This window comes from Phasianus colchicus, chromosome Z, assembly GCF_987193195.1.
Source record: "Phasianus colchicus chromosome Z, bPhaCol1.hap1.1, whole genome shotgun sequence".
Lineage (NCBI taxonomy): Eukaryota > Metazoa > Chordata > Aves > Galliformes > Phasianidae > Phasianus > Phasianus colchicus.
Window position 1 is genome coordinate 21,277,908 of NC_143476.1, and position 20,990 is coordinate 21,298,897.

The 20,990-nt window shown below is 48.6% G+C and overlaps 2 protein-coding genes across 2 annotated transcripts; both read right to left on the minus strand.

Moving 5' to 3' along the window:
* Positions 1–3,539: 3,539 nt before the first annotated feature.
* On the minus strand, positions 3,540–4,946 carry LOC149912690 (uncharacterized). Its single transcript, XM_090131163.1, has one exon. The coding sequence runs from the start codon at positions 4,851–4,853 to the stop codon at positions 3,945–3,947; it is 909 nt and encodes a 302-aa protein (XP_089987289.1). The 5' UTR covers positions 4,854–4,946; the 3' UTR covers positions 3,540–3,944.
* An 8,857-nt stretch (positions 4,947–13,803) lies between these two features.
* Positions 13,804–15,218, minus strand: LOC149912691 (uncharacterized). Its single transcript, XM_090131562.1, has one exon. The coding sequence runs from the start codon at positions 15,115–15,117 to the stop codon at positions 14,209–14,211; it is 909 nt and encodes a 302-aa protein (XP_089987688.1). The 5' UTR covers positions 15,118–15,218; the 3' UTR covers positions 13,804–14,208.
* Between the last annotated feature and the right edge of the window lie 5,772 nt (positions 15,219–20,990).

Consider the following 20,990-nt stretch of genomic DNA (forward strand, 5'->3'; position numbering starts at 1 on the left):
AACACCCAGCCAGACTTCAGCAGTACGTAAGCAACATTATCTACATATGACAGGGTTACCTGAGTCAATGAGCAACTTGAGTCTTACTGATCTGGTACAGTGAACCAAACCCACTAAGAAATTTTCTTAGAATAATAATGCATTAACTCTTGAAATTATGGTCAAAAGGGAAAAATATAGGCAACTAAAGAAAAGTCTTACTAAATATAGATGGCATTGCACAAACCTTTTTTTTTTTTTTTTGAACTTAAAGTCTGAACTTCCAAAATATCTTTCTTTCATAGAATCATTGAATCATTAAGGTTGGAAAAGACCTTCAAGATCACCTAGTCCAACCATCCATCTATATTATTGCTCACTAACCACCACGTCCCTCAGTGCCACATCCACACAGTTCTTAAACAACTCCACCACCTTCCTGGGCAGCCTGTGCCACTGCCTCACCACTCTTTCTGAGGAGAATATCCAACCCGAATCTCCACTGGTTCAACTTGAGGCCATTCTCTCTTGTCCTATTCTGATGTATCTCTTGTCCCTTCTTCAGGTCTATGCTCCGAGAGCTCCACTTTAGTTGTGGAATAGTGTGACAACTTGGAGTTTCTGCTGGAATTAAAGAAATACCGTCACTGGTATTATCACTCAGTTACTAAAGGTAGTATACATCTTACAGTAATTGCTTGTGTAAGACACTTCTTCACTGTATTTTTTTCAGTTACATCATTGCATCATCCAGATCAACAATGATAAGAATTCTATTTGGGAAATGGATATGTAACACTGTAAATAAGACATACAAATAATGGCAAAATACAAACTCTCTTCTTACTTGTCACTAAATCTGACAAGTGGTAAATGGAAAATCCTAAAGATCTTTTTTTTTTTCTTAGAGAAATTGAGAAGCAGATAAAAAAAGCAGGTTCTTCCCTTTTCTAGCCTGAGTTTTTCTTCACATACATTTCTATCTTCCCCCTTTTTTTCCTCTTATTCTTGATGTCATGCCCCAAGATTAATGAGCTCCAGATGTTGACACTTACTCCTTTCTAGTTTGTTTCTCGAGTGCTGTAGATGTGCTAATAAAACTAATTTAAGATGTTTGGCAGAGAGAAAATATCCAGAGGCCTTCCAGAAAGGCAGAGTATTTCTTTAATTACATTTTTGTCATTACCTTCATTATGCCAAATAGAAGAATGCAAGTTGTATTATATTAAAGATTAGCTGGACTAGACTGAATTGTGTATTTCTGCTCCAACAAGGGGGCATGGCTCATCTGAATTAATTCAGCACTATGATCTTCTAGAGGTAAGAACAAATGGAAACAAGATTTCAAATGTTAACATATATCTTTAACATACTAGAGCATGGAAAATGGTAATGCTCCTGAGAAATGTTATGTGTTTTATTAAAATTGTTTTATAGTTTGTTTGTTCAAATACATTAAGTCTTGGTGATCAAATTTTTCTACAGTGGCAGTTAATGAATAAAAGAAACAGTTCAGATGTGGGTTTGTGCAGCCAACAAAATCAAGAAGAAGAAGAAGAATGGCATGAGTGAAGAAAACATAGCAGATATTTATTTTGATACTACAGGGGTGGGAAGATAGCAATCAGTTGCCACCATGATATCCATCACTGTGGGAGAAAGCAGAAATTCAGTCAACAGACCAAATGGGATGCATCCACACGTGCTAAGGGAGCTGGCGGAGGTGACTGCTGAATCACTTTCTGTCATCCTTGAAAAGTCTTGGAGAATGGGGGAGATACCTGAAGACTGGAGGTTAGCTAATGTCACTCCAATCTTCAAAAAGGGCAAGAAGGAAGATCCAGGTAATTACAGGCCAATCAGCCTCACCTCTGTCCCTGGAAAGGTGATGAAACAGCTTATGCTGGATGCCATCTCTAGACACCTGAAAGAAAAGGAGGTTATCAGGAGTAGTTAGCATGGGCTCTCCAGGTGGAGGTTGAGCTGGACCAACCTGGTGGCCTTCTACAATGTTGTCACTGGCTGGGTAGATGGGGGGAGAGTAGTGGATGTAGTCTACCTTGATTTCAGCAAGGCATTTGATACTGTCTCCCACAACATCCTTATAACAAAGCTGAGGAAGTGCGGGATAGATGAGTGGACAGTGAGATGGGTTGAGAACTGGCTGACTGGCAGAGCACAGAGGGTTGTTGTTGGCGGTGCAGAGTCTGGTTGGAGACCTGTAACTAGCATTGATCCTCAGGGGTAGGTGCTGGGTCTGGTCTTGTTCAAAATCTTCATCAATGATCTTGATGAGGGGATAGTGGCCAACCTCAGCAAGTTTGCTGATGATACGAAATTGGGAGGATTGGCTGACACACCTGAAGGTTGTGTTGCCATTCAGCGAGACCTGGACAAGCTGGAGAGCTGAGCAGTAAGAAACAAGATGAGGTTTAACAAAAGCAAGTGTAGTGTTTTGCATATGGGGAGGAATAATTGACAGTACAGGTTGGGGGATGATCGGCTGGAGAGGAGCTCTGCAGAGAGGGTCCTGGGTGTCCTGGTGGATGACAGGTTGGCCATGAGCCAGCAGTGTGCCCTTGTGGCCAAAAAGGCCTATGGCAATCTGGGGTGCATTAAAAAGAGCGTGGCCAGCAGGTCGAGGGAGGTGATCCTCCCCCTCTACTCTGCCCTGGTAAGGCCTCATCTGGAGGACTGTGTCCAGTTCTGGGCTCCCCAGTACAAAAATGACAGGGGTCTCTTGGAAAGAGTCCAGCGGAGGGCCACAAAGATGGGGAAGGGCCTGGAGTATCTCCCCTATGAAGAAAGGCTACGTGAACTGGGTTTGTTTAGCCTTGAGAAAAGAAGACTGAGAGGGGACCTGATCCAGGTCTACAAATATCTAAGGTGTGGGGGGCAGAGTGGCGAGGCCAGACTTTTTTCAGCAATGTGTGGAGACAGGACAAGGGGAAATGGCCAGAAACTGGAGCATAGGAAGTTCCTCACAAATGTGTGCAAGAACTTCTTTATGGTGAGGGTGACGGAGCAGTGGAACAGGCTGCCCAGGGAGGCTGTGGAGTCTCCTTCTCTGGAGATATCCAAGACCCACCTGGACACCTACCTGTGTGACCTGGTGTAGGGAACCTGCTTTGGCATGGGGGTTGGACTCAATGATCTCTGGAGGTCCCTTCCAACCCCTACGATTCTGTGATTGTGATTCTGTGACCCACCGTGGGCTCACGGAAGGGCCAGCCATTGTAGGGAGACGTCGTGGTTTGGTGATTTTTATTGTCAGTATTTCACATCAGAACATCACGTGGACCAGTGGGAGTTAAAGAGTTAATGTTCTGGTCCCGTTGACTGCCCCTTATGGGCATTGTGAGTATCCTGATGGGGATGGCGGCATCGCCAGAGGACCTGAGGGAAGAGGAAGTGAGGTGGAGCTCTGGATGTTTGCCTTTGCAATGTGTTAAGGGAGGTTCTAAAGAAACGGTAACAGCAGCGTGGGAGGCCTCCAGGTCCAGCAGAAGTCTGACCTCCCCCATGCACAGCGCTGACAAAGGCACTGGTAGCAACACGGAGATTTTTCTGAAATTTTATTGCAGAGTCAGCTCTTTGAAAGGGTAGATAACAGCAGGACAAGGGGAGATGATTTGAAGTTGAAGGAGGGAAGATTTAGGTGGGATGTCAGGGGGAAGTTCTTTACAGGGAGAGTGGTGAGGCTGCCCAGAGAAGTTGCGGATGCCCCGTCCCTGGAGGTGTTCAAGGCCAGGTTGGATGGGGCCTTGGGCAGCCTGGTCTGGTGTTCCGTGTGGAGGTTGGTGGCCCTGCCTGTGGCGGGGGGGTTGGAGATTGCCGATCTTTGAGGTCCCTTCCAACCCGGGCCATTCTGGGATTTTGTGGGTCTGACAGTCCGAGCCCCTGAGGGCTGGTTGTGCCCCAGCTGCAGGCCCGGCCCTGTTCTCGCCAGCTGCTGGGGCGGTGTCCTAGCGCTGCCGGCGGGGTGGCCTCTTGGCAGGGGGTGCAGAGGCCTCAGAGTCGTGGGCCCTCCTCTTCGGGGCTCGCCGAGGCGCCCTGCGTGAGCGCTCCCTGGCCCTGTTGGTGCTGGAGGGACCCGGCACTGCCTCCCCCGGCTCCTCCTGGGCTGCTTGTTGGCTGGTCCTCGATGGAGCCGGGAGGGATGGAGGCTGGCTGGGCCCCTCACTGAGGGCAGCGGTGGAGGACACAGGATGCTCCTCCTCCTCGTTTTCTTCCCCAGTGCTGCTGGAGGGCTGTGGGGTCTGTGCGTGGGAGGCAGCTGCACCACGGGCAGCTGCGGGGCTGCCCTCCTGTCCTGTGGCAGCGCGGGAGGCCTCCGGGCCAGTGGGTGGCACCAGCCCACTGCACATATATGCAGCTTGCACGACGAGCCGTCGCACAAAGCTGGCGGTCTGGCTTCGCAGGGAGCTGAGCAGCCACAAATTCAGCGCTCCCCCGTCCAGACCAAAGAAGCACAGGCCAGAGATGACACGGCGCTGTGCTGCAGCGGCTGCCCTGTGGTCAGCCCCAAAGAGCTGCCCCAGCTCCTGGCGCAGCCAGGGCAGCAGGGGCCGGAGCACAGCTGGAGGCTGGCGGGAAATGGGCACCGCTGGTGGCTCTTGTGCTGGTGTTGCATGGCGGGGTGCTGTTCTGGCCCTCTCCTGCTGTCCGACGACAACCTCTTGAAAGCTGTCGTCTGCGCGCACCGAGTGCAGGATGGACTCCACCCTGCGTTTGCAGAGAGGGCACGTGGGCCTGCTCTCAGCCCACCGCCGGATGCAGCCAAAGCAAAAGCGGTGCAGGCACGGCATCACGTAGCTGGCGTCATCCATGGTGTCCAGGCAAATGGGGCAGCGACGGTCCAGCTCGGAGGCCATGCTGTCCAGCTGCTGGGTGGACAGGAGAGCTAAGGGGATGAGGGGCTGCTCCTCACCCCGCTGCTGCAGCAGCAGGGGTCACGCTAGGAAAAGAAGAGAGGCCACGGTCACTCGCTGAGCCTACCAGTGGAGGAACAAGTGCCCGGGTCCCTCAGGAAGGAAACCCTCCCAGCTGGGCCGCCCAGGCTGAGGCGTCCCCTTACCGGTTCCCTTTGCTGCTGCGGCCTCCTGGGTGCCCCGGCTGCCTGAGCCAGGCAGGGCGGGGAAGAAGCTCTAGTGGCTCTGGGGACGAGCACTGAGAGCGGCTGTCGGCAGCTCCCAGAACACGAGACCAGCACCAAGGCTATCCTTGCTCCTCGCTCCAAACCTCACGGACACGCTCGGCTGGAGTACGGGCACAAGTGAGAGTGAGAGACTCTGTGCCCGGCTACAGGCAGCCAGGGCCAAGAGGTCACAATCCCCTGCTGCGTATGTCACTATCCCTCACGTAGGGGAGCGGTGCCAGTGACGTCACAACGGGCGAGCGTCATCTGCAGCACTCCAATCCCAGCAATGGCATCCGGGTTTTCCGCAGTGCCTCTGTCTGTTCCGTTCCCTATATTGTGTCTGCTCCCTGTTGGCACTTTGCAGCAGTGTCTGAGGCTTTGACTGAGTCTTCCCACATCGCCCCAGCTGTGACAAATCTCCAGATCCTTACAGCACTGGGGTGCCTTCAGCAAAACCCATGTCTTCCTCTGAGGCAACAGGATAGATTAACTAATTGGCTTGATCTACCCAGTGCAAACTGCTGGAGAACTTCAAAGCTTGGTGTTTAGGGAACAGACTTCAAGCAATAATCTTTAAGGGAGAAGACTTTAAGCAATCAAGATAGAGACATTCGGGTGGGTCACTTATGTTGACCCTAACCATTAACCTTCATATAACCAAAGAGCATCAACAGGTTTTGCTGAACGTATGATGCTCTTCGAAAAGGAAATAGGCCACACCAGTGAACTTCTGGTGGTTAAACTTGGTAATGAGGCAGTGAGAATGCCAGAAAAGTTTCTGCATCCTGATGAGAGAAAACATGGCGCTGCAGTCAACAGCTCTGCTGCTGCAAGTTCTGACTCTGTAGAAAGACAGCCCCATTCCCGTTCTCAGGAAGTAGGACAGAAGATACATTTTCTTTCTCTTGTTATTACTAACATTTTATTTTACTAAGAAGGGGGCACATGTTTTGGAAAGCTAAGGGATTTCTGACTGGAAGATGCTCTGCTTCTGTAAGCTCATGATGGTATTGCTTGCTTTCCCCTGGTGATCCATCTAATTGCAATGTATTAATTCTGTATGGAAATTCTCTCTTCTGGAGAAACGGAGATCGTGATATTTTGATTGGTCATACAGCTCGGTTTTTAACATTTAGATTTTCTGTGACAGGATCAGAGAAGTATAGATTACGCTTATTTACTTTTGTCCTACACAAATGCAAAAACATACCAGAAATCTCAAGAGGTTCAAGAAAGGAGAAGACCGCCATCACCGTGGTAGGAGAATGGTTTAGAAAACTGGTAGGAATGGGAACAAAGACACAATTTTCTCCTTAGAAATAAACTTGTGGATAAAGTTTGCTGTCTCCAAAGGCCTGAATATCTGTGTCATAGTCCTGTGCTTTTGTACACTTCCTAAAAGTCTTCAGGGACTTAGCTACCTGTCCTGAGTCCCTGCCTCCAACTGGCCGTACAGAGGTGCCAGAGAAACAATGTCAACCTCAGCGTTTGGACAAAGGCTGCCTCTGAGACTGTTTTACTCCAAAAACATCCCGTAGCAGACATGCAGACACACTGTGGGCCTCTCTGTGAAGTTCTAATGGAACCGAAGGCTTACATGGCCTCACCATCAGCTCCACAGAACAGATACACCTCTGCTCTTTGTTGTTGTCACCAATGCTGAAACGTTCCACCCACTGCCTCACTGTGCTCACATCCACTTTGTGGTCTCTGCAAACATGCAGCAAATGTCGATGAATGTCAGCAGTTGCCATTGTTTCCACACGGAAGAATTCAGTGACACACCTTTGTTTCATCTGCATCAGATGCCATTCTGTCAGACTGCCCCTCAGGTTGCGTTGTAAGCTGTTGTGCTCAGCTCCTGGGACTGTATGCTGTGCAGTGCTGGTGGACGTAACTTCCCCGGGACACGTAAGGTGCCTTATCCTGCTGTTGGACTGCTTCTTGGTTCTATTCTGTATTCTTTCCCAGCTCTTATGGTAGTACCTCTTCAGTAAGCAGAAGCTGAGCGAGGTGCTGTTTAGTCTTGCAGCTTACATTCTCAGCCTGTGCGTGTATTTTTGAGGTCTTTGGTATCGCTGCACATTGAAGCTACGTGTATCGCAGCAAAAATCGCCTGGTATTGACTTCCAGTTTGCACTAAAAATTTGCACAAGGTGGTAACAACCCTATGAGCCCACCAGCTCCTGCAAAGCTAACATGAGGTTTCTTACTAACAATGGCAGTACCATTTCACTGGGACAGCAGGCAACAGTCACAGGCTGTATACCTGCTTGTGGTGACAACAAGAATTTTTGTTTCCTGCAGATATTTTTTATTACAGCAGAGCATCTGAACTTCAGACTCACAGAATCACAGAATGGCCTGGGTTAGAAGGGACCTCAAGGACCACGAATCTCCAACCCCCTGCAACAGGCAGGGCCACCAAGCTCCCCATCTAATACCAGACCAGGCTGCCCAAGGCCCCATCCAACCCAACCTTGAACAACCTCTCTGGGCAGCCTTTTTCAGCACCTCACCACTCTCATAGTAAAGAACTTCCCCCTGATGGGAAAAAATGAGAATGAATGAGAAGAAATGAGAAGAAAGAGAGAAAGTGGCTGATATTGGATCACTGGGCTAGGGAGAGCGGGGAAGAGACAAAGAGCTGAGAAGCCCAAGAAGCTGAATGGAAGGGTGTGAGACAGGGGAACTAGTGGGAGCTGGAGGCTAAGTGAAAGGAGAGAGTCCATGAGAAAGGCTGCTGGAAACTGCAGCTGAGGAGTCATGAATAGCAAAGTGCTCTTCTGTAATGGGATGACTGAAGTGAGACAAATGGGATTGAAAGTAGGAGTCTGCATGAGAAAAAGGCAGGAGAGAGATGAAGGATACTGCACTGATGATGCAAAGCATTCTTTTCTTATTTTTTCCTTCTTTCTCCTTTCTTTCCCCCTCCACCCCCACCTTCTACCTCTTCTACCTCCCCCTTTTTTTTTTTTTTTTCCTAAAAAGTCGCAGTAGGAAAGCTGGTGACCCACCAGCACACCGATATCAAACCGATCTTGAGTCTAGCCAGAGATGTGCCATCGGCATATTTTCTCCTTCCTTCAGCACAGCTGTCTGCTCCTCCTTCAGTTATTTTCTGTGCGGATGGAGCAGAGGTGTAGAAGTTCCATCCCTATGCGTATCACTGGGAGACACCGCTTTCTGATTTGGCAGTGCGCATGACAAGGGATGACACAAAGCATATGATTAGGGCTGTAAAAAACGCTGAAGATAAGGGGTGCTGATTTTAAGCATCTTTCACCTTACTTAATATAGATTGAATGGTCAGCAAAATATACTCCCCTCCCTGAAAGGAATATTTGCCCTGGTTGTACCAGATGCAGTGGAGATGACTGTCTTTAGGTGCGTACGTTGGGAGTGTTTTAAAAGGTGAGAGGCTGAGTGATCAAGGCCTTGTGGAAAAGAAAAGATGGTCCATAAATTGTATCAGTGCTGATTTCCCCAGCCTTTGCTGCAGATTTGCTGGGGGATGCTGGGCAAATCACTAAAATAGGCTCTTCACATGTGATTACCAATTTGGATTCCTCATTTTATGTCTGTGTGCTATAAGATATTTCAATTTAGTTTATAGAAAAGATGAATTCATGCAACTGCAAATCAGCAGGAGAAGTGTGCTGAATTAACACACTGATTATAAAAAAAACCTGGTCTTTGACAATTCTAAACGGACTTTGGGAATAAATCAGACACTTTTCACTCATATCTCACCATACTTCAGTTCTACCTTGCAAAACAGGGCAGGAAGAAATACACAGTCTGTAAACGAAGGGCAGAGAGGGGAGGAATAATTCTCATTTTGGCAAGAGGCGTGTGAAAGTAAACTATTAGTTTGAAAATCCTCCCAGCTCTTCTGAAAGGCACATGCAAGAGCCACACGAGTAATGTGAAATGAAGATACCTCTTGTCAGAGTGGTGTTTGAAAAGTATGTGGTGCAGAAGGTCTGGCGTGACACCAGCCAGTAGAAACTTAGAAATCCTTAGTGTCAGGGCCCAGTAGCCCCGTTTCAGCACCCCAGGGGCACTGTAGGAGTGCTGAGACTCTGACCCATAGGCTGCAATCCCAGCTGGATCTCAGACCTGCGTCATCACTGCAATCTGTGGGCCATCATAAGTCAAGCCTGGATCTTTCCCAGCCTGTTTGTATTGTTTGAGCCACAAGTCCTCACCAATTTGCCTTCCACTCCGCTGGGAGAGGCACATCTGGAATCTGGGTCCAGTTGCTTTTCTCCAACGGATCACAAGGCACAGTGGACAACAACTCCAGGTCCTCTCGTTCTGTCGCGGAATTCAGGCTTCCAGGACCTCGGGCAGAAATTCTTGTGCACCACTGCTCTTGAGGGACAAAGTCATTTGGCGTGTTCTTCATGGCTGACTGGTGTTAACATGAGGTGGAACGAGCATGGAGGGTAGAAGCTGAGATCAACGCCACCTGTTTCAGAAAGGCACCTGGCACTCTGGAGCCAGATGGAACCCATGTGACGGCTAGGAAAGATGAGAGAGTCTGAGAAACTTAACCTAGTCATATTTCTGTTCACCACTCAAACGTAAGTGTAAGTACTAAGAGGCAGTACTCTAGCAGATACTACTCTCTTGGTCTGCATGTTTGAGTTCATCTCTCTTGGCCTCTAGTTTGGTTTCTTCCTGTGCGGCCTTTCCTGTGGGAAATAGCTCACGTGGGCAGATGCCTCAGTAGATAAGGATGTATTTTCTTCTAGAATTTACTTAATAAATGTACTTCCCCGAGATGCCATCATGCACAATCATAGAATCATTTCAGTTGGAAGGGATACTTGAAGGCCGTCCAGCCAACTCTCCTGCAATGAACAGGGACTTCTTTAGCTAGATCAGGTTGCTCAGAGCCTGTTCCAGTGTGACCTTGAACGTATCCAAAGATCCTGCGTGGTATCCACCGCCTCTGTGGGCACCCTGTTCCAGTGCCTCACCACTCCTACGGTAAAAAAACTGCTTCCTTGTAACCAATGTAAATCTCCCCTCTTTTAGTGTGAAACCATGTCCATGAAACCATCACAACAAACCCCAGTCTGCCCCCTTCTTTCTGATAGCCCCCGTTTAGATACTGACAGGCTGTAATCAGGTCTCTGCGGAGCCTTCTCTTCTACAGAATGAACAGCCCCAGCTCTCTCAGCGTGTCCTCAAAGGAAAGGTGCTCCATCCCTTGGATCATGTTTGCAGCCCTCCGCTGGACACGGTCCAACAGGTCCACATCTCTCCTGTACTGAGAACTCCACACCTGGATGCAATACGCCAGGTCAGGTCTCCCCAGCATGAGGGCAGGATCACTTCCCTCTCCCAGCTGACCACACTTCTTTTGATGCAGCCCAGGGTACGGTTGGCTTTCTGCACACTGCTGGCTCATGTCCAGGCATCTATCAATTGCCCCAGGTCCTTTTCAGCGGGGCTTTGCTCTATTCTTTCAACGCCCAGCTTGTACTGATAGTGGGGAGCTGCCTTGACCCCGTGCAAGACCTTGCACTGGGATTTGTTGAACCTCGTGAAGTTCACCTGGGCCCACTGCTTGAGCCTGTCCAGGTCCCTCGGGATGGCACTTTGTCAAAGCACTTCTCAGGGTACACATCCCTGCTACAATGCAGCAGGGAACTGCCATCTAATAAGAGTGTGGAGGAGCTGCTGAAGGTGGCATTGCATTTCGGGTGTGAGTCCCTGAAAGTTCATAGCTCTGCCTTTCTTCTCAGGTCCCTGATGGAAAGAAGCTGCCTGTTCTGTTTGCTCCAAGCCAGCATCTGAGAGCTAGAAGAGGTGGTGAACAGTGCATGTTCAGGGATTTGTAACAGTTTCTATACTGGTGAAGCCCTACAGATATTTCAGAGCTCATTCTCAGCCCCTGTCAGACAGATGGTGGGTTCCCTAGGAAGGATGATGTCCACGTGCAGAATGAGAACCAGACTTTTCTGGCCCTAATTTAGTGGGCGAAATTCAGGAAAGAAGGAAAAGTATTCCAATCAGATATTTGAATGTTAATTTACCTGAGGTGACAGCCAACAAACACACTGGGGACTATCAGCAATGAGATGGTAATGATCAATGGTAATCCTGGCCCTCTGGCTCCAATAGAAATAATTTTGAGCAAGAAAAAAAGAACATGCTCAAAGTTTACATTTTTTTAACTCTTCCAGAGGAAGTGGCCCTTTAATGATTCTACAAATCTACAACTCAAAGAAAGAAAAGGCAGCTATTTGATGGTTTTATTGTAAGGAAGTCAGCAGGAAATTATTCCACAAAAGGAGTACTACATTCTTTGTTAATGTTTCAGTTAGATGTACTGCATCAGGATTTGCAGACCTTCCACCATCGCTGATAGCAGAGGACCGAGAAGATTATGAAGAAGTGCGTAGGGGAAGAATTTCTTATCTGAAAGAGTGCTGAGGCGCTAGAACAGGCTGCGCGGGGAAGTGATGGAATCACTGTCCCTGAAGGAGATCGAGCAGCACGTAGATGTGGCGTTTAGAGATGAGGTTCAGTGGGCGCGGTGAGAATGAGCTGAGAGTTGGATTTGGTTAGCTTTGAGTTCTTCTCCAGCCTTAATTTCGTCATGATTCTGTGAAGCTGATTGAGAGGCCCTCATCTCAGCAGGTATGTAGGGCCAGGCCCCGTGGCTGTTGAGTCACGAAGGGAAAGAGGTCTGCAAGACTGGAAGGCAAGGAGCCACGCTTGTCAAGTTCTCCCTTGAAAAAGTGGGAGAAAGCTGCAGGTGGGACCTCATCTACGCTGTTCCATACTGCAGGAGGGCTCTGGGCCAGAGGCAGGAGTTTCCGCTGGGGCAGCAGCTGGGCCAGGGGCAGCTGTTATTTGCCATTTTTGATTGCAGTTATCATTCTGCTTGTAACTTGCAGGCGTAGTGCTTTATAAGAGCATGTGTCATGGTTTTGGTTTTTGACTATTTGATTTTCAATATTCCACATCAAAACATCATATACTGGAAGTGTTAATGCTCTAATTCTACGTACCTATCCCTATACATTACGGAAGTCATGGGATCTGACCCTTCCGGGGGGAGCGGTCTCTTACTGCCTGGCAGTGGGTGCTGGAGGTGCTTTCCTAGCCGTTCCAAGCTCTTTTCAGGTTTGACTTGGTCTCAGGAACTCTCTCTCTTATCTTATTTGATTTATTAGTCTCAATTTCAATTATATTGTATTATATTGTATTATTTTGTATTCTGATATCATAGTTAGTAAAATAAGTTTACCTCCATAGATTGTTGCCGCTGTTTTTTTCCTTTTCCCCCTTCCTTCCCATTTTGTGGGCCCAGGCGGGGAGTGGGGAGGGCAGGGGCCTACTGCCCCCTGTCACGGGCATAAACTGATCTAGTTAATTCCGTGACACCTTGCACATCTGCCATTTTGCCTAGTCAAGGTACTTGCTCATAGTTACTTCCAGGTGTATTTCTTCTCTGTGCTAAATGTCCCTTCTGACCACTAGACCTCTATCACAAAAGCAACATCCTCAAAATAGGGGCGTGATTCCAGCACAGTAACCAACCAGTTGAAGCTAGGTGGAGACTAGGCGTCCTCATGCAGGGGAACTGTTAGGTCATGGCTTGCACTGGTGATTGAGCACCTGGTGAAGGGGTGAGGCTGGCCTAGGGAGCGCAGGCAAGTTGCTGGCACTTGTGCTCCCCGTGTGACCGGAAGGGATGGACCCGTGGCCAATGGCCAATGGCATTCGGGTGGCCAGCAGGTCGAGGGAGGTGATCCTCCCCCTCTACTCTGCCCTGGTAAGGCCTCATCTGGAGGACTGTGTCCAGTTCTGGGCTCCCCAGTACAAAAATGACAGGGGTCTCTTGGAAAGAGTCCAGCGGAGGGCCACAAAGATGGGGAAGGGCCTGGAGTATCTCCCCTATGAAGAAAGGCTACGTGAACTGGGTTTGTTTAGCCTTGAGAAAAGAAGACTGAGAGGGGACCTGATCCAGGTCTACAAATATCTAAGGTGTGGGGGGCAGAGTGGCGAGGCCAGACTTTTTTCAGCAATGTGTGGAGACAGGACAAGGGGAAATGGCCAGAAACTGGAGCATAGGAAGTTCCTCACAAATGTGTGCAAGAACTTCTTTATGGTGAGGGTGACGGAGCAGTGGAACAGGCTGCCCAGGGAGGCTGTGGAGTCTCCTTCTCTGGAGATATCCAAGACCCACCTGGACACCTACCTGTGTGACCTGGTGTAGGGAACCTGCTTTGGCATGGGGGTTGGACTCAATGATCTCTGGAGGTCCCTTCCAACCCCTACGATTCTGTGATTGTGATTCTGTGACCCACCGTGGGCTCACGGAAGGGCCAGCCATTGTAGGGAGACGTCGTGGTTTGGTGATTTTTATTGTCAGTATTTCACATCAGAACATCACGTGGACCAGTGGGAGTTAAAGAGTTAATGTTCTGGTCCCGTTGACTGCCCCTTATGGGCATTGTGAGTATCCTGATGGGGATGGCGGCATCGCCAGAGGACCTGAGGGAAGAGGAAGTGAGGTGGAGCTCTGGATGTTTGCCTTTGCAATGTGTTAAGGGAGGTTCTAAAGAAACGGTAACAGCAGCGTGGGAGGCCTCCAGGTCCAGCAGAAGTCTGACCTCCCCCATGCACAGCGCTGACAAAGGCACTGGTAGCAACACGGAGATTTTTCTGAAATTTTATTGCAGAGTCAGCTCTTTGAAAGGGTAGATAACAGCAGGACAAGGGGAGATGATTTGAAGTTGAAGGAGGGAAGATTTAGGTGGGATGTCAGGGGGAAGTTCTTTACAGGGAGAGTGGTGAGGCTGCCCAGAGAAGTTGCGGATGCCCCGTCCCTGGAGGTGTTCAAGGCCAGGTTGGATGGGGCCTTGGGCAGCCTGGTCTGGTGTTCCATGTGGAGGTTGGTGGCCCTGCCTGTGGCGGGGGGGTTGGAGATTGCCGATCTTTGAGGCCCCTTCCAACCCGGGTCATTCTGGGATTTTGTGGGTCTGACAGTCCGAGCCCCTGAGGGCTGGTTGTGCCCTAGCTGCAGGCCCGGCCCTGTTCTCGCCAGCTGCTGGGGCGGTGTCCTAGCGCTGCCGGTGGGGTGGCCTCTTGGCAGGAGGTGCAGGGGCCTCAGAGTCGTGGGCCCTCCTCTTCGGGGCTCGCCGAGGCGCCCTGCGTGAGCGCTCCCTGGCCCTGTTGGTGCTGGAGGGACCCGGCACTGCCTCCCCCGGCTCCTCCTGGGCTGCTTGTTGGCCGGTCCTCGATGGAGCCGGGAGGGATGGAGGCTGGCTGGGCCCCTCACTGAGGGCAGCGGTGGAGGGCACAGGATGCTCCTCCTCCTCGTTGTCTTCCCCAGTGCTGCTGGAGGGCTGTGGGGTCTGTGCGTGGGAGGCAGCTGCACCACGGGCAGCTGTGCGGCTGCCCTCCTGTCCCGTGGCAGCGCGGGAGGCCTCCGGGCCAGCGGGTGGCACCAGCCCATTGCACACATATGCAGCTTGCACGACGAGCCGTCGCACAAAGCTGGCGGTCTGGCTTCGCAGGGAGCTGAGCAGCCACAAATTCAGCGCTCCCCCGTCCAGACCAAAGAAGCACAGGCCAGAGATGACACGGCGCTGTGCTGCAGCGGCTGCCCTGTGGTCAGCCCCAAAGAGCTGCCCCAGCTCCTGGCGCAGCCAGGGCAGCAGGGGCCGGAGCACAGCTGGAGGCTGGCGGGAAATGGGCACCGCTGGTGGCTCTTGTGCTGGTGCTGCCTGGCGGGGTGCTGTTCTGGCCCTCTCCTGCTGTCCGACGACAACCTCTTGAAAGCTGTCGTCTGCGCGCACCGAGTGCAGGATGGACTCCACCCTGCGCTTGCAGAGGGGGCACGTGGGCCTGCTCTCAGCCCACCGCCGGATGCAGCCAAAGCAAAAGCGGTGCAGGCACGGCATCACGTAGCTGGCGTCATCCATGGTGTCCAGGCAAATGGGGCAGCGACGGTCCAGCTCGGTGGCCATGCTGTCCAGCTGCTGGGTGGACAGGAGAGCTAAGGGGATGAGGGGCTGCTCCTCACCCCGCTGCTGCAGCAGCAGGGGTCACGCTAGGAAAGGAAGAGAGGCCACGGTCACTCGCTGAGCCTACCAGCGGAGGAACAAGTGCCCGGGTCCCTCAGGAAGGAAACCCTCCCAGCTGGGCCGCCCAGGCTGAGGCGTCCCCTTACCGGTTCCCTTTGCTGCTGCGGCCTCCTGGGTGCCCCGGCTGCCTGAGCCAGGCAGGGCGGGGAAGAAGCTCTAGTGGCTCTGGGGACGAGCACTGAGAGCGGCTGTCGGCAGCTCCCAGAACACGAGACCAGCACCAAGGCTATCCTTGCTCCTCGCTCCAAACCTCACGGACACGCTCGGCTGGAGTGCGGGCACAAGTGAGAGTGAGAGACTCTGTGCCCGGCTACAGGCAGCCAGGGCCAAGAGGTCACAATCCCCTGCTGCCTATGTCACTATCCCTCACGTAGGGGAGCGGTGCCAGTGACGTCACAACGGGCGAGCGTCATCTGCAGCACTCTAATCCCAGCAATGGCATCCGGGTTTTCCGCAGTGCCTCTGTCTGTTCCGTTCCCTATATTGTGTCTGCTCCCTGTTGGCACTTTGCAGCAGTGTCTGAGGCTTTGACTGAGTCTTCCCACATCGCCCCAGCTGTGACAAATCTCCAGATCCTTACAGCACTGGGGTGCCTTCAGCAAAACCCATGTCCTGAGTCAACATGACATGGGCCTGGATACCTACTCGTGCGACCTGGTTTAGGGAACCTGCTTTGGCAGGGGGGTTGGACTCAATGATCTCTGGAGGTCCCTGCCAACCCCTATGCTTCTATTGTTCTGTGATTCTGTGAATCTCTGTCATGTCAGCATTCACTCAGGGAAGATAATAAAATGCAGTTATTCAACTTTTGCAGCTTATTGACAATGAAGGAACTGAAAGACTGCTATGCAGTATACTAAAATATAGAACTAAGAAACAGTATGAATTTTGTCAGAAACTACCATACTTTTTGTTTCTCAACGTGAATCCAAAGGAAAGGTCAAAATACATTTTTTTTGCTTGTTTGTTTTTTGTATTTTTCATTGAGTATTTCATGGAAACAGAATATGCTTTACTACTGTGAAACTGTTTTTAAATAGATTAGCTAACAGAAGCAGCTGACAGTTTGCACACCAATTCTTGCAGAAGGGCACAAAGAATGAGGGGCCTCATTAGCAATCACTGTAACAGTCTTAAATACATAATGACACTGCCAGCAGGTGTTGGAACAGTTGTGCCAGCTGGATTGAAAGTTTTGACAGGGAGGTTCTGGTGGCAGGTGCAGCCCTCCCAGTTCCAGACTTGAGGGACAGCCTGTGACCTATTGTCCTGGATACAGGATATTGAGGAGGGATTGACAAACATCATCTCACCCTCTTATGCTACTCCTTGCTGTTATTCTATGTGGGTACAAATGATACTGCCAGAGGAATCCTGGACATTAACAATAGTGACTACAGAGCTCTGGGGAAAGTAGTTGAGGACTTGAGGTCCTTGGTGGTATTCTTCCCCTGAACCCTTCTAGAAGGTAAGGTAAAGGGCATGAGTTTACTAACAGGGCAGGTCAATAACTGGCAACAGGATGTTAGGTTTTATGACTACTGGACCCCATTTGCAGAACAGCATCTACCTGAGAGAGATGTGATCAAGCTCATGCAGTGGAACAAAGCTATATTTTCCGCTGCAGAGCGGGGGCTTTAAACTAAGAATGATAGAAGAGGGCAACCAACAGCCCTGTGAGGGGGTAACAGTGTTGCAAAGCAAAAAGCATGACCTGATATAATAGGAAAGGAACACAAAATAAATGAAATGAAGCTTAAGATGGGCCACCTACATATTTGCATGTAAGCAAGGAAATGACCGTAAAGCAGCATTATGGAGAAATCCTTCCAGGAATTCAATAGCTCAGGATACCCCTATGAAGTATGGATACACACATGCACACAGTATAGGGAATAAGACAAAGACCTGTGCCTCTGCAGAGCTATTTTCTTGTTGGAATCACAAAGGCACGCCGGGATGGATCCCATTGCTTGAGTGTTTCAGTGGATGAATAGAGGTTTCTTAAGGACAGGCTGTGAAGGAAAGGAGATGGAGCTGCCATTCATGTGACAGCAACCGGAGTGCATGGATCTGAATGCTTATGGGTTAGGATTCTAGAGCAGATGGGTAATAGCAGCAGTGTAGCGCGTGTCTGCTACAGACCACCCAGCAGGGAAGAGCAACCATAGGTCCTCTAGAGACAGATAAGAGCAGCCTCAGTCCCCTGGCTGGGGGACGTCAGCCACCCTACCTGATATTTGTCAGAGGGACAATATAGAGAATATAAATACTCCAGAAGGTTCTCAGAGTACCCTGATAACTAATTGTATCTCCATGTGACAGAGGATCCAGAGAGGAGAATGCTTTTTGGGATCACATACTCATTAGCATTAAAGGTCTTGCTGGGAATGTGAAGGTTGAAAGCAGTTTGGTTGCAGTGTTAATTACGTAGTGAACTTTCCAGTGATGCCTGACATTGTTTGGTTTTCATTAGTTGTTTTATACATCACTTATGAAAGGTCAGGCTTTCGTTTGTTTTTTGTTTTGTTTTCCTTCAAAACCCTCTTTTAATGTCATACACATTGTCAAAACACAACTACTGCAAACTATTAAGTCTAGATTTCATCACTTCTTTATATATGTGAATGACTAAGAATATATATTTTTTTTATGGTGAACTTTATTTCCTTGTTGACTTGTGCCTCTTCAGTAGTAATAAATCAGAAAAGGAGACATTATGCCTCCATATTGACATGACTAGGGAGAAAAGGCTACTGAAAACAAATGCTAACTATTTTTTTTAGTTAAACTAATCCATATCAATTCTCAGATTTCACACTCTGGAACACTTAAAATCTTAATTTTGAAGAAAGATGTCAGCTCTGAGTTTAAATTAAAAGGCTAAAGAAAGGAACATGCTTTTTTAGTGTCTGTGGATCTTTCCACTGAAACTGTGGCAAAGTATTGCAAACTCTGTTTTAATTAGAAGCTGTGTTACCTGCTAAAGTTAAAGTCAATATATTGCTAAGAAACCCAAACAAATCCTCTAACTGAATCCAAAGTCTGTCAAGATTTTTTTAAATAGAGTTTAAGCAAAGAAAGGAGTTAAATATTATAATTACCTTTTAAGTCCAAAAGACACAAAGAATTGAGCTATTTCTAAATGTCCCTTGAGAGTAAAAGAATCAAGACTGAACACATACTCACTTGTACTCTGGAACTCTAAAATCTAAGGGAAGCACTGAGGGTGATGTTTTCCAGTTTAACAAGGACCTTAATGCCATTCTTCTGTATCAAGGGCCCTACAAATTACATTTGTTAGTAACTTTATGATACCATTTTAGACACCGAACAAAGATGGAATCCATATAAAATGTCCATAATGAACCAAAAAATATTAATAACAAATCTGTGCCAGCAATTAGCTGAAAAGTCGCATTTCTGTGATATCGGCATTATTCATCATTTTCAGTATTGCCATTTAACTGTGAAGTTGCTAGTCTAGTGCAGACTTTCCACGCCTCTCAATATAGCTGTCTGCACTTTAGCCTAGCTCTGATAGGAGCTTGCCTCAATGGGGACAGAGGCAGAGACAGACAGAGGAAGGCCCTCCCCTCCTTCCCATGGATGCTGCCCTCCAGGTCAGTGCCTGCCTGAGATGGCATTGCAGCAATGCCCGTGCCTGACCTTGTGCCCTGCTGACCCGTACTCAGACTCTTTTAAGGGGTTATGGTCTGGAAGTATCTGCCTGCTCCCTTTTCCTTTCAGGGCAGCATTAACAGTGACACTGTTCAGTAAAAACTATTACTGAGCAACAACTCATTTCACTAAGCGTAGCACTTGTGTGTTACAAAGAACAGCAGCTTGAATACATGCCCCTGAAAATGATCAGAAGGATAGGAAAGGACTTGAACTGGCTGCAGGAATAGTCACGGAAGCTTTTACCCTGGAGGTCTAGCTTAGCTACTCAGAGCCACAACTACTGTTCAGTGTATTTATTCTCTTGTTTAATTAACTTATTGATGATTTGGATGAGATAATTGAGTACACCTCAAGTCTGCAGATGACATCAAGTTGGAGAGAAGCATGAATCTTCTTGAGAGTAGGAAGACCCTAAAGAGTGACCTGCACAGGCTGGATGACTGGGCTGGGGCCAACTGTATGAGACTCCACAAAACAAAGTGCTGGGTCCTGTATAGATCACAACAATCCTATATATCACTACAAAATTTGGGCAGAGTGGCTGGGACTGTGCAAAGAATAAGGATCTGGAATTACTGGTCAGTGCTTGGCTGAATGTGAGCCAACAGTCTTCACAGATGGCCAAGAGGGCCAACGGCATCCTGGCTTATATTGGAAATAGTGTTGCCAGCAGGAGCAGGGAGGTGATCATCTTTCTATGTAAGCACTGCTGAAGCCACACTTCAACTACTGTGTTCAGTTTTGGGCTCTTCACTACAAGAAAGATATTGAGGACCTGGAGAATGGCTAGAGAAGGGCAGTGAAGCTGTGAGGGGTGTGGAGCACAAAACTTATGGGGTGCAGCTGGGATTGTCTGGAGAAGAGGAGGCTCAGACCTTATCACTCTCTATATCTCCGTGAAAGGAGGCTGTGGCGAGGTGAAAGTTAGCCTGTTCTCCCATGTAACAGCTACAGGACAAGAGGGAATAGCCTCAAGTTTCACCTGGGAAGATTTAGATTGTAAAGTAGTAGAAGTTTCTTCTCAGAAAGAGTGGTGAGGTATTGGAACAGGTTGCTCAGAGTAGTGGTACAGTCACCATCCCTGAAGGTGTTTAAGGAGAGGGTAAATGTAGTATTAAGGACCTGGGTTAGTAGAAAATACTGGTGGTAGTGGACAATTGGAACTGAGGATCTTTTCCATCCTTGATGATTTTATGATTCTACAATTCTATGTCTTGAGCAGAGGCTGGAGATAACTTCACAACAAACTGGAGGACTGGAGACACTCTGGAACCAACATTTTTATCATTCTGTCAGTGGTCAGTATGTTGATGGGCTGAACTTCTTGATGATGATGAGTATTTTTCCACACATTTCAGAATCTTTTCCTCTGCCAAAGCCCCAGTCTCAGCACAGTCATCCAAAAGAACTTGGCAACGCAGCAGCAGGGGAGCAAAGTTCTGACCTCTCCCACTGGCATCAGGACTCAAAGTATGAAATGCTATTGTAGCTTTAAAGGCACAAGAATAGTACAGCCTGCTTCTCCAGCAGAGTAATATCAAGAATTCTATCCCAGTAGTCATGAAAACTAGCTTTTCTGAAGTTATACAAAAACATTTTAAAAAATTTAAACACATCAAAATCATGGTATGGGTGAAATTTTACTTAAGTGAAGCAATGTGGCCTGGTGAGTCTTCACTCCTCCTCTTTTCCATTTCAGGTGCAGGTTGCCCCTGCAATTCTACCAATATAAAATCTAGAGTCTGTTTCTTCAGTAACACAGAATGCTGTTTTTGCCACAGACATACAATATCACATGATTCTGTGATACCACCTGCAGAGTTCTATATGTATAAATCCTCTGTAATGTTCTTTTGAGGCAGAGTGTTTAGAGTTTGATAAGAAAAGCATTTTCTGTGCTTGGAAACAGAAATACAAATTGTTCTCCATTTCAGTTAATTTTGAAACTTGAAGATCAGACCAGAAACCAATCTTATAAGTTATTTTGATTTCCTTGGAAGATGCACTGTAGAGAGACTGGGACTTTTCTCAGTCCTTTGACCTCTGGTAGTGAAGGGTACTCAGTAATTCAC